The sequence below is a fragment of the Grampus griseus genome (assembly GCF_964374135.1).
Source record: "Grampus griseus genome assembly, chromosome: 10".
NCBI lineage: Eukaryota > Metazoa > Chordata > Mammalia > Artiodactyla > Delphinidae > Grampus > Grampus griseus.
The window spans coordinates 100,616,667-100,630,009 of NC_139004.1; the positions used below are offsets into that span (position 1 = coordinate 100,616,667).

Sequence of the window (13,343 nt, forward strand, 5' to 3'; positions counted from 1 at the left end):
CCGCCCGCTGCAGTGGGTGGACTCTTGCCCAGCCAGTGGGAGCTCTGAGCTCCCCTCCCATAGCCCCTCCCTGGCTCCCAAGGGAGTCAGTGGCACCGGGGAGACGAGCAGACATGCTGTGTGGGCTCAGCCGGGAGACCCCTGGAGAGGCGGGTGAGTAACGGGGACCAGTAGGCAGAGTGGCGGGGCCGAACCCTCTGATCCCTCTGGAACTGCCACCCAGAGAGGGGCCTGGGATGGCAAAGCCTGGGACAGCCACTCCCAGACCCAGAGCTTGGAGGGAGGGCAGGCATGGGACACCTGGCCGGTGGGCAGGGGAAAGGGCTGTCTGTCTGACCGTGGCTGCGGGACTGAGTCCGCTGGGCTGTCCTGCATGGCACGGCCGGAGGGCAGCGCTCCTGCCTCAGGCGTGCCCCAGGGAGACGCATCCTGCCCCTGCGTGAGCTGTGGGCGCCGGCTCCCTGGTCAGGGTGCTTTGGGGGGAGCTTCTACATGGGCTCATGGCAAGAGGCAGAGGCCCCGGCGTGGTGCTGTCTGGTCGGTGAGCCTCAGGCTCTGGGAATGCAGAGGGGACAGGTGTTGCTCAGCTGCCACATTCCTGGGTGGGCCCGGGGCTGGGACCCTGGGAGGGGCTCTGGGGCTGGCTAGGTCACCCTTCACTCCATGTCCTGGCCGTCCTGTCAATGCCTTCCCATAGTCGATGTACTCCTGGTGTTACGTCCTTGCAGCAGCTCCAAGGGTAGGGACTGTGGTCCCAGTGGACAGACAGATGGGGAAGCTGAGGCTCGGAGGGGCCAGTGGCTGACCAAGGCCCATAGTGGCTGAGCCGGGATTGGCCCCCTGATGACTTTCATAGCAGAGCTCCCCCAACCATGCTTCCGAGGGCCCGTGAACTTAGGCTCCCACCTCCCCGCCTGTCGCAGAGGGCAGAGACAGGGTTACCCCTAGGTCCCCAGATCATAATAATGTGGTTAATAATAGTAGCTTACAGCTGTTGAGACCTTACTCCGTGCCAGGCTCTGTTCGGAGCTCTCTCTGTGCATTTTCTCATTTAATCCTCACACCACTGTGTATTCAGCACTGTTATTCTCCCCATTTTACAGTTGGGGAAACTGAGGCACAGAGGTGTTAAGTGACTTGTCCAAGGCTAAAGCTAGAAGTAGCACAGCTGGGATTCGACCCCATGCGGTCTGCCCCTGCCCCCTCCTGGCGACTCCACTGCCCTCCTGGCTTGAGCACATCTGTCCTCTCAACATCAGGCCCAGGAAGTGGGGTCACCTGGTCCTGCAGTGGTCAGAGCCACAAGGGCAGCAGTGCCCTGGAGACCTCATCTGGGGCACCGCCAAGGAGGTGTCTTCCTCTTCCTCATGGAGCTGCCCCCTCTACCCAGGCTCAGGCCTCAGCATCGCCTGCCTAGACCTTAGCCCCAGTCTCCTCCCTGGCTTCCTGGCCCTCATCCCCCACCGCACCCCACCCCCTCCATGCTGCTGTAGGAGGGAGTTTGCTAAAACTCAGGTTTGATCACAGCTTCTTATCCTGGCATTCAAGGCCCCTCATGATCTCCCTGGCTTTTTCTCTCTCTGATGACTTCCTTGACCCCCACCCTCACCCCTGCAGCCCCCACCCTAGTCTCCTCCCCAGGTCACAGAGCTTCATGATCACACGTGTCTCACTTGGTGTCAACACTGAGGCTTTTTTAAAGAAAAGTCTAAAGAGGGAGCTTCAGGCACAGTGGGATCCAGGTGCTCAGTTAACATGATTAGGACTCCAGGTCTCTGCTTCTTTTTAGGTGAGCTTTATTTCCACACAGACTCCTCTCCTTGAGGCTCCCAGAGGGCCCCTAGTACCTTAGAGCTTATGGTCAGACAGCTTGATCCTCCTCAAGGAAAGAGAACCTGTTTCCAATAGTTTCAGCAAACATCCCCAACAGGTGGCCACTCCCTGCACCCTCCACATTTCACAGAGCAGGCTGAGACCCTGAGCAGTCAGGCCACATGCAGTGCTCCTCAGGGAGAGCCAGGCTGGGGTTTGGGGCCAGTGGGACACAGTGCCCAGGGCCCTTTCTCCTCCCCGATGGACTCTGCCAGCACGAGTCCTTTCTCAGGCCCATGCCCTGGCCATGCTGTCTTGGTCCTGGGAGGCTTGTTCACCCCACTAACCCTGAGCCCCTGCAGGAAGGGATGTGACTGGGCCTGGGGCACACAGTAGGCTTGAAAGCAGATTCGGGCAGGAAACTCCCATGCCCCACAGTGTCCACCCTCCTCTGACTCCTGGCCACCAAGTGGTCTTTGTTCCCAGCTCCTGGGAAGGCTCAGACAGGGTGTGTGTGTGTCGGGGTGGGTGGGAGGGTACTTCTGCCATGGCCTGAGCTGCCCACTCCTCTGGGGGGCCCTCACCAGAACCACCTGGATCTTCTGTCAGGCCTGACCTCCTCAGGGCCATGGCTGTGGGAAAAACCCCAGTTCCCAGACCACGGAGGCCAAGGTCTCCAGACCCAGGGAGGCCTGGGTTTGCATCCTATCTCTGCCTCTTCCTGATTCTACGACCTTAAACAACTCATTCCACCTCTTTGATCCCCATTCTCCTAATCTGTAAGTGGGAATTGAATTTCACGTGATTTACCGAGAATTTACTGTGTGCCAGACTCTCTATGCCAAAAACAGCAGTGAACAGACAGGCAAAAAACCAGCCCCCCAGGGCTGACATCATAGTGGGAAGGGGCAGATAGGAAATGAGATCACTAAGTTAAAAGAAAAAAAAAGTGAGGTCTGCTAGGTAAGGAAGGCGATGGGAAGTGCTGGAGGTGTTGGGAGTGTAGGTGTAAGTTCAAACAGGCCGCTTGGGAAAGATGAGAAGGTGAAGATTCCACAGGTTCCTGAAGGAGGTGAGGAAGGGGGTTTTGTGGGTGTCTGGAAAGGAGCATTCTTGGCAGAGGGAACAGCCAGTTCAAAGGCCCTGAGGTGAGCCTGAGTCTGGTGTGTGGAATGGTGAGGAGACCAGCGCACTGGAGTGGAGGCAACCCAGGAGAGAGCCTTAGGAGGTGAGGTCAGGGAGGCCTGGGGACTGTCAGTTGTGGGGAGAACGTTTGCTTTCATTCTCCGCCGGGTGGACTGAGTCCTCACTGCTCCGCTGGTGACCCAGTTTTGTGGGTTTGAGAGGGACGTGGGAGAGCACAGACCCAGAAGGCCACGGCCCCTCTGGAGCCTGCATCCCTGCCCCACATGACGTTGGGGCCATCGTGGTCCCATGGAGGGGGGTGTCAGCCCAAGCGTGGGCTCAAGGCCCAGTGCCAGGGGCCCCGCACACCTTGTGGAAGAGGGATTGCAGGGCTGGCAACCTCTCTGGTCGTGTCCAGCCTGTGGGTGCCCGAGCGCTAACGTGGGCCTCCTGGGCGCCGGTGCTGCCTCCCTGGGCGCCCCTCTTTTGGGGTCTTTTGCCCTTGTGTTTGGAGGGAGAGAGCAGAGCTGAGGATTAAGGATGTGGTCTGCTGGGGGCCAGACAGACCAATTCCAGTCTGTCTTCTGCAGCTCCCCAGCTGAGTGGGCTGTCTGGGCTTCAGTCTCCTTGTCTGTAAAATGGGATTGTTAGTGAGCTCGCAGAAGAGTTAAACATGTCAGTGCCGGTCAACATGTCAGTCCTCAGTCACCTCAGGACTGTCATGGGGTGAGGGGAGAAGGCAGGAGGGGGCCCATGGCTCTGCCGCTTAGGAGCTGTGTGACCCCAGGCAGCTCCCTTAACCACCTCTCTGTGCCTCAGTTTCCTCATCTATAATGTGGGGATGATCGTGACACCCACCACATAAGATTATCATGAGGATAAAGTGGTAATAATTTAAAATTTCTTAGAATATGGCCTGGGTTCAAATCCTGACCCTGCCCCTTACAATGGGAAGTCGCCTAACCTGGCCGTGCCTCAGCTCCACCATCTGTGAAATGGAAATAACGATCATCCCACCTCAGAAGGTGATGGGGATACGTGAGGCAAAGCTTGCGAAGCACCTAGCACAGCACCTGGCACTTGATCAGGAGGAGTTGATACCATTACTAATGGGAAAATCTTTCTAACGAAGTGAGTAAAAGGGCCGGGGAGAGAACTTCCATGTGTCCTGGCTCTGTGTACCACATAACCTCGCTGATGCCTCCCACCAACCCACGAGGTGGGCACTGGCTCCTCCACTGTGCCGAGACTCAGAGAGGAGAAGCGACTTGTCCCAGATCCCTTAGCCAGTCGGCAGCAGATTTAGGATCCAAAGCCCATCCTACCCTTTCCATCGAGCCAGCGATGCCTTCGGAGGTGGGGCCGACCCATCCAGGATTGGCCGATCACTTGTCGGAGTGCAATCAGCAATGGGCCGCTGTGTGCAGTTGTGGTTGGACCCAGGGGCGACTGGGGGCCCCCTTCTCCTCAGTGGCACTTGGGCCGGCTGGCCCTGCTGCTGGCTTTCTGTCAAGCGGTTATTTTCTCTTCAGCCCAAGTTGAGCCTCCGGGCATTGGTTTTCCCAGTGGCCCCTCTCTGATGGTGAACGCTCCCTCCTGGAGTCCCGCAGAGCCAGGCATCAGTCACGCCCCCATCGACAGCCCTCCCCAGCCCCCGCTTCCCAAGGCCCTGTCCTGCTTAGGCGGGACCCTGACAAAGGCAGCCTGGCCAAGGGCTGACTTCCTTGTTCCCTTTCTCAGAGCTCAGTGGCTCCCTGGGGCTCCAGAGAAACGGAGGTAATGAAGGCAAATTAGCAATGCTTTCAGGAGAAATAAAATAAAAAAGAAACCCATCCACCCGGGCTGCAGCTTGGGGGCCGGGGACCAGGTGTACGGTCTGTGCTCAGCACGGTGTCTCTCCCTCCTGCTCCCCCGACTTGCCCAGCCTGAGTCGGCCGGATGGTCTGGCATTGCTGCGAAATGAATTTCCCTCTGAAGCGAGTTCTTACAGGACAGATTGACTGAAGGAAAAAGCTCATAATTGCCCATTGCTGGAAGGAGGAGACAGGAAAAACACTCGGATAAAAATATCTCTGTTTTTTGTGCACTTTTCCAGCTGAAAATTGGTGGGAAAGATGTTTTTGAAAAGCCTTCATCTATAAGCATATAATTACCAGGTCCCAGAACAAAAAATAGAGAGAGAGCGGGAGAGAGCAGGCATGTTCTCCGAGGGAGGAGGACTGGGGTCCGAACCCTCCTGGGGTTTTCTATAAATAAAATAATTCCCTCAAGTTCTCATGCCTGGGCTGGTTGGAGCCAGCGATAGGGGGAGACACCCCCGTTTTACAGATAAAGAAATAGAGACTCAAGTCACACGGTTAACTAGCAATTCTGTCCTTGCCTTGGTTCTTGGTTTGAATGCTGCCTGTTTCCCCCTGACCTGAGGATGTTTGTGAGAGTGGGGCACTGTCCCCTCTGAACAAGCATCAGCAGACATTGTAGCATTCCTTATGGGTGCCTTTCTGAATGTGGCAGGGGTCTTAGATATCCAGAAGCCCCGTATCTGGCCATCAGCTATCCTGAGTGGCCTCCACCGCCGAGAGAGGTCATCAAGGCCACACCCTAAAATGCACGTGCGTTCTCTACAGAAGAGTCTCTCAAGTCCTCACTTATTGCCCACTGACTCTGCGCACAGTTGTATGAGTCTTGGTTTGCATCATCACACAGTCAGGCCTGTCTGACAGCTGAGCCCAAAGGCAGCAGACCCCCACATCTCAGCTGTGCCAAGTGTGCCATCGCAGCCCAGTTTGGCACCGTGTCATTCACTGGATCAAAATTTGAATATTGGGATGAGGAAAGGGCAGAGAGGTAGTGTTGAAGACACACCACAGAGACACCGCAGGAAATGGGTGTTCTGCTTCAGCAGCCAACATCCCGCACCCTCTGCTTCAGAATCAGCGTTAACCCACCGCTGTTCCGCTCCATTCTTTGGGATTCTACGGCTCTGAATTTGGCAAACTTGATTCTCTGCTTTCTTGTCCGTAGGAGATAATCTTCCCCCTCCCCCACCTCCAGACTCCTAAACTTGGAGCCAGCAAGCTTATCTCTGGTCTTCCCAGGACAGCCCGGGGAGAGAAGGATTTTCCAGTGGCAGAGTCTAATTTGCATGGGATAAGACAGATTTTAATTCCAGAATTGCCCACATGAAATACCAGAGATGTTCACTGTCACACAGTTGATAGAACCCAGTCTTTTTAATTTTATTAGCTCAGAAACGTCTTGTTGAATCTAAATTAAGTGCAAATTAGGGAACCGTAATAGGAGGCTTTATACTTAATGGGGTGTTGCCTGAATCCGTGGCTGTGGATGTGAACACAGGGCCTAGGGGTGGGGGAGGTGAGCAAAGCTGCTGGGGGCCAATTCCCGGGGCCCTGGAAATGATTCGTTATTTCCCACCTTCTGGCAAAGCTAAGGGAACCTATCCCTGGTCCGGAGAAGCCATTTCTCAATGGTTAGAGCTGCAGGTGGTGAAGGTTCTCAGGCTTCCTTGGACCCAGGTTGAGCTACAGTCTTGACCCCAAGCTGAACCTGACCCTGACCCAGCCTGAGCCCCACCCCTGACTCTAAAGCAGTGATTCTCAGTGAGGGGCAGGGCGGGGTTGGGGGCGACAGTGTGGGTTGTCTAGAGTCATTTTTGGTGTGGTGACTGGGGTGGGATGCTACTGTCATCTAGTGGTTAGAGGGCAGGGATGCTGCTAAACATCGTACAGCAATCCAGCAAAAAAGAAATGTCAATAGTGCTGAGGTTGAGAAACGTGCTGTAGATTGTAGATTTCTGGTTCTGACTGAGCCCGGACTTTGGCCGGGCTGTGGCCTGATCTTGACCCAGGTTGACACCACCTCTGGCTGAACGCTAATCTGAGCCCCTCCCCACCTCGTGAAAAGGATGTGGCTGGGATGGGATAAGAGGCTTCTGCCCCCAGCTGGGGCTGATTTCCTCCCTAGCCCCCTCTCTCCCCCTCCTCTGAAGAGTGAGGAGGGGGACAGTCCTGTGAGAGGCCTTGCTGTGGCCAGGGGGCTGGGGAGGGAGTGGCCTGCCCACAGCTGGTGAATGGGCGTGGGGGCAGAGCAGGGAGGGGGGCGGGGTGTAGGCTTGGGTGAGGCCTGAGACAGCAGCAGAAGCCTGGGGGGGTGTACAGTGCCTGGAGGGGCAGGGGTGGCCCGCTTGACGGTTTGCCAGTTGACCTTACCCATCTCAGTCCAGGGCTGAGAAGAGACTTGTAGAAGGAATGTGACAAAAAGAACCTGGTCAAGGGAGCCTGGAGCATAGGGCAGGGTGGGCGGAGGTGCCTGGGGTCTGGTCCTGGCTATTAGCAGAGGCTCTCGTGGCCAAGGGTTGTGTGACCGTGGGCACAAGTTGTCCCTCTCTGAGCCTCAGCTTCTTTCTGTATATGTGGAATGATAGTTGTGGAGATGGTTAATCACTGGACCGTCGTGCAGAGCCCAGTCTGGTGGGTGCTCCAAAGAGCGTTACTCAAGAGCACAGACAGAGTTGCCCTTGCGGGGAGAAGCCATGAGGCTCCCCCAGCGGAGACTCAGGTGGAGCTGGTGGCAGGAAGGAACCCCTCTAACAGGCCACATCCACGAAGCAGAAGATTCCCAAGGCAGGAGCGCTTTGCCTGATGGAAATGACAGCGGAACTCAGGGCCTTTCTTTCTCTCCTGCAGACGATGGGCCTTACTCCAAAGGAGGCAAGGACGCAGGAGGGGCTGATGTGGCTCTGGCGTGCCGCAGGCAGAGCATTCCAGGTAACCAGCCTCCTCTCCTTCCCCTTCTCTGTCCTGGAGCACAGAGAGCTCCAGGTGGGGGTCAGACAGCATTGTCTCTGCAGCTAAATCACTTTGTGACCTTAGACTAGTCACTTAACCTCTCTGATCCTCCTTTGTAAGGAGGATTTCACCCAGTGTCATGCAGCCAAGGGTACTGAGGGGACTTACCAAGTATTGGCCTCACTTGTCCTGGAGCTGGGGGCCTAGAATTGCCCCACGCTGCCCACTCACCCCCTATCTGTCAGCAGAGGAGTTCCGAGGGGTCACCATGGTGGAGCTGACGAAGAAGGAAGGCAGCACGCTGGGCCTGACCATCTCGGGTGGCACCGACAAGGATGGGAAGCCCAGGGTCTCCAACCTGAGGCCTGGGGGGCTCGCAGCCAGGTGAGAAGTGGGCTCAGTGGGGGCAGCAGGAAGGGGGCCAGGCGGCAGTGGAGGAGGGTACTAGGGCTTTCCGCAGAGCAATCAGACAGCTGTTTCCTGGAGCACCTAAGAGCTTGGTGTCTGTGGAGGGAAGGCCCCCAGTGGAGGCTGGGATTCTAGGCCCCGGCTGCTTCTTTCCCTTTGCACCAGAGCTGACTCAGCTCGGCCACAGCATCCCATGCTCGCCGCTCTTGGGCCCTCCAGGCCTTTGCATCCTGTTCATCCCCCCACACTGCCTCTGGGAAGCCCCCAGCACCCCAGGCTGAGGCAGGCGATCGGCTCTGCTGGCACAGCCCTGTGTGCCACTTCTGCACACACTGCCTGCACCTATTATTTTACCTCTGGGGTCCCTTGGACCATGAGTTCCATGAAACCTAGGAGTTAGCCTCTCTATCACTGCCCCTCTGGGCCCAGGAAGAGCATTAAGGAATAGCAAAGGGGGTGATGATCTGGCCACTCTGTGGGCTGTCTGGGGCCGGTTAGAGCTATGACTATGAGGGTGACACCTCAGCAGGAGGGAAAGCGGGCAGACCAGCATCAGGGGAAAAGCTGGCCTGGGTGTCGGGCAGGTCTAGGTTAGAATCCCCACTCTCCTAACTCACTCGCTGTCTGACCCTGGATATGTCTGACCTCTCTGAGCCTCAGCTTGCCCATCTGTAAAATGGGGATCCAGAGACCATAAGGATTCAGTGGGAGGGGGGACATGAAATGCCAGCACCTGTCACCACGCGTGTGCTCTGGCCTCCTTTCTCCCAGGAGTGACCTGCTGAATGTGGGCGACTACATTCGGTCAGTAAACGGGATCCACTTGACCAGGCTCCGCCACGATGAGATCATCACTCTGCTCAAGAATGTGGGAGAGCGTGTGGTGCTGGAGGTGGAGTATGAGCTGCCCCCGCCCGGTGGGTGCCCTTGGACTGGGAACTTTCTCCACTGCCTTGGTCATGGGTGGACAAAGCTGCCTCCTTGCCAGCACCTGGGTGGTGGGTGGGCATCATGCCAGCTGGGGTGGACTGGTCCTGGGGACTGGCCACAAACACCCATGCTGCACCTGGGGCCTTGCCTACAGCTGCAGTACGCTGTCACCAGGAGGTGGTAGGGACCTGCTTATAACCCCTTGTCATCCTGCATATTTAGTTTCCAGATGCTTCTCCTTTAGGAGGGAAGGTTTTAGGAATGTCACTGAATAAATTGTTCCCCGCCCTCCCATGCTGCACTGAGTACAGTGGCCTAGGGTTTAGCTTAGCTCTGAATTTTCAAAATTGGTCTGAAGTCTTGAAATTTGAGTAACTGTCTGGAACTCAGCTCTGGCCTAAGACTGTGCACCATGGACTCAAGCCTGAGTTCTACTGTTATCTCTGTGGGAGCATGGGCTGGCCCTTTCCCCTCTCTAAGTGGTGGACTGAGTGGGTTTTAGGGAAGAGTGTGCCTCTAAGCTTCACTTGTCCTACCTGTAAAATGGAGCAAGGGGAATTTACCCTTCCTGTAATGTCTTTGACTGGTCAACCAACTCTCCTGGAATGAGCTTTGGGGACATCTGCCAGCTTGGTGATGCAACTGAAGGACTCAAGGAGTCCTCCATTTCTCCCCAGCCCCTGAGAACAACCCAGGGATCGTTTCAAAGACAGTGGATGTCTCCCTCTACAAGGAGGGCAATAGCTTTGGCTTTGTCCTCAGAGGTCAGTGTAAGAGTCACATTTGGGGTCAAGGGACGGGAAGGCTAATGCCAATTCTATGTATGTTCTATTTTGCTCTAATGAATTACATACATGTATAATCTTCCTTCTGACTTTTAAGAACCATTAAAATCAAGTATTAAACGGAAAAATTGGCCAAGCAACAAAGTGGCCAAGCAACCATTAAAATCAAGTATTAAATGGAAAAATTGGCCAAGCAACAAATGATTGGGGGGAGTGAGAGGGAAAAGTTGTAACAGAAAATGAAGTTTGGAGCTGCCTAGCAACGAGGGGAAAAAGGGAAATAGGATGAGGTCACAGGAAAGGAAGCAAGCTGTTTAATAGAGAGAGGACTTTGGTCCTATTCCCTACTTTTTGTCCGAACTCTGGGTGGGATTTGCAGTTGATATCTCATAGGAGGGACTATGAAAAGCAAGCACAGAGTCCTCAAGCAGATTTAATTAAGGAAGCCTGCTTAAGGTCTGGGTTGGGGCCTCCGGGCGCCAGGGAGGGAGTGGATAGATGACTGTCGAATTCTGTCCAGGAGGTGCTCATGAAGACGGGCACAAGTCCCGGCCGCTCGTCCTGACCTACGTGCGGCCCGGCGGCCCTGCCGACAGGTGAGCCTTAGCCGGGATGCAGCTTACAGCCTCACCCTGCACTGCCCTCCCCCAGCTCCCCTAGGAAGAAGGCAGAAGGGACATCATACACATTCTCCAGATGAGCAAACTGAGGTCCAGACAGGGGACACCCCTGCCCAGAGTCGCTCAGCAGATTATTGGTGGAGCCAGCACTAAACCCCAAATAAGAGCTTCCCCCAACCTTTCTTCCCCAAGGTCCTGCTATCTCGAGGCGGTGGGGGGGGGGGGGCGGGGCGGGGGCGGGATGGGGATGGAGAGTGAGCTTTAGTGTCATATTACCCCTTCCCTGGCCTTCATTTTCCTGTCTGTGGAGTGGGTCCAATAGTGCAGCCCCTAAGAGCTGCTGTGAAGGAAGTGTGGGGCATGGTGACCAGCGTCACTGTGGTTCTCTGTGATGCAGCTTCCCCAGTCCTGGCTGCGCTGCCAGCCTGGCCCTGCCTGAGCCCCGCTCAGAAGCTCAGAAGCACCAGGAGGAGAGAGTGGAGTAGGAACACACCCAGCTTCCAACTCCTGACCCCATGACCTCCCAGCGGGAGATTCCTGGCCATTTTAAGAAATGCCTGGAAAGGCCTTGTCAGAAATCTAAACCTGACCTTGGGACGGGTCTGTGATGAGTTATTCATAGAACCTCCCAGAATAGCTTTGGCCACCTGTTTGGGCAGGCATTCCAGAGCTGGGATGTGACCCAAACCAAGGTGAACACCTCATGCCCCTCCCCTGGGGCCCAGTGGAATTCCTTCCCAGGCATGTTTCTCACCAGCCCAGAATCACTGCTGAGAACCAGGGTGGGGACCTGGGCAGGGACCGCTGTGCTGGCAGCTCGAAGCCTCCAGACTGCCCGCCCCTGATGCTGAGTGGCCCGGCAGGGCTGGGACCCTGTCGGGGCCCTGGTGGTGACCTCGAAGGGCATCTCCAGCTCAGACGCTGGAGGGCTGAGCTGGGACTGAATTTATTAAGCGCCTCTGGGAGGGGTCGGAGCTGACCCGACCCCCGTCTTCAGTGCCCGCTTCAGTTATTCAGCTGCTTCCACATAACCTCCCTGGTTCTTTCACCCACATGTGCATTCCTTCCCTCATCCGCTCTGTCCCTTTCTCCTTCTCCCGCACCCTGCCCTCCCTCTGTTCTCTGGCTCGCACTGGGTGAGGCTGACTGACCGGGCCCTTCCCCACAGGGAGGGCTCCTTGAAGGTGGGGGACAGGCTACTCAGCGTTGACGGGATACTGCTGCATGGGGCCAGCCACGCCACTGCTCTGGCCACCCTGCGGCAGTGCAGCCACGAGGCACTCTTCCAGGTGGAGTATGATGTGGCCATTCCAGGTGAGTTGGGGGCCTAAGGGCTAGGGTTGGAGCAGGAAGAGGCCCAGGGATAGAGGGAAGGGGGTAGCAGGTATAGATCCTCACCACTGCAAAGGCTGTGTGACCTTGGCCCAGTCACAGCCTCTCTGAGCCTCTCTGGGTAGTAATACTCTGCCAGGTGTTGTTTGTTGCACTGGGGATCCACCTGAGAACAACACAGATGAGGTCTCCATTCGCATGGGATATTCTGGTGGAGAGAGACGGACAATAGATGGAATAAATCACATATAGAGTGTGTCAGATGATGATAAGTGTGTAAAAAAATCAGGGAGAGAGATGGGAAGGCTGCATGATGCCCTCTAATCTGCAGCTGTCCAGGTGAGAGAAAGGTGATGGTGGCTGGGCCAGGGGCTGAGCTGGGGGATAGACGGGGTCAGATTCGGGAAGTACAATGAAGGTCCACTGGCCTGGTTTGCTGATGTTTGGACATGGGGGTGGGGGTGAGAGTAGGAGGAGCAGGGTTTTGTTTTCCAGCCACTGGGTGGGTGAATGGGATGCCGTTTTCTGAAAGGGGGAATGCTCGTAGTGAAACCCACAGTTCCGTGTATTCAGTCGGCTCTCGAATATATGCGAGCAAATTAGTATTGTCCAGCAAAGGCCTAGGCTCAGAGCCCCTGAGACCTGAATTCCTACCCCTCATCTGCTTCTGAGTGGCTGTGTGACCTTGGACGAGGTCTTTGCCTCCACGCACCTCAGTTTTCTTGTCTGTAAAGTGGGTGCAGTGATCCCTCCCTGGCAGTGAGGGTTAAGTCGAGATGGAGAAAGGTGCTCAATATTTGCATCTCAAACTCTTCTTTCCTTCCACTTACCAGACACAGTGGCCAACGCTTCAGGGCCCTTGATAGTGGAAATAACCAAGACACCAGGGTCCACCTTGGGGATCTCGCTCACCACCGGCTCCCACCGGAACAATCCAGTCATCACCATCGACCGCATCAAGCCGGCCAGTGTGGTGGACAGGTGGGCACCCACTGAGAGCTGCCACGGCGTGGGGGCTGCAGGGGGAGAGCTGCCCAGAGCTCTGTCCGGCTGGACCAGCCTCCCCCTTTGCTCCCTGACCTGGCCAGGAGTGGGGCCCTGCATGCCGGAGACCGCATCCTGTCCATCGATGGCACCAGCACTGAACACTGCTCGCTGCTTGAAGCCACCAAGCTCCTGGCTAGCGTGTCGGAGAAAGTGCGGCTGGAGATCCTACCTGCGCCCCAGAGTCGGCGGCCCCTGAAGCCCTCAGAGGCAGGTGGGTCCCCTTGGCAGACCTCAGAGCTCAAACCTGAAGGCTAATGGACCAAAGCCTTGGGCAGGCTAACATTTACTGGAACAAATGTCCATTCCCACAGGGAAGCTCGAACTGTCAAGTGCAGCAGCTAAGGGTGGGGAGGTGGGGCGGATAAACAACTTGGGTGTTTGATTTGACAGCTTGCTGGCATGGTTGGCCCAAAAGCTAGTTCCATCACTGGTTATATTAATAGAAGTATAAGGGCTAGAACAAGGGAAGGGACAGT

The 13,343-nt window shown here is 56.1% G+C and overlaps 1 protein-coding gene across 3 annotated transcripts in view; it reads left to right on the top strand.

Annotated features, from left to right (window-relative positions):
* GRIP2 (glutamate receptor interacting protein 2) overlaps positions 1 to 13,343 on the top strand; it is a gene marked incomplete at its 5' end in the record, with an annotated part of 131,377 nt that overhangs the window by 55,953 nt on the left and 62,081 nt on the right. For 2 of the 3 annotated variants that reach the window (XM_082663617.1, XM_082663616.1), the window contains 8 exons: positions 7,644 to 7,724; positions 7,994 to 8,129; positions 8,925 to 9,070; positions 9,761 to 9,847; positions 10,389 to 10,464; positions 11,657 to 11,802; positions 12,654 to 12,801; positions 12,909 to 13,078. In XM_082663617.1, the coding sequence (XP_082519743.1) occupies positions 7,644 to 7,724; positions 7,994 to 8,129; positions 8,925 to 9,070; positions 9,761 to 9,847; positions 10,389 to 10,464; positions 11,657 to 11,802; positions 12,654 to 12,801; positions 12,909 to 13,078 (990 nt within the window). Of the gene's footprint in view, positions 1 to 113; positions 154 to 7,643; positions 7,725 to 7,993; positions 8,130 to 8,924; positions 9,071 to 9,760; positions 9,848 to 10,388; positions 10,465 to 11,656; positions 11,803 to 12,653; positions 12,802 to 12,908; positions 13,079 to 13,343 lie in introns of those variants that run through there. The other variant, XM_082663618.1, reaches the window with a different exon arrangement.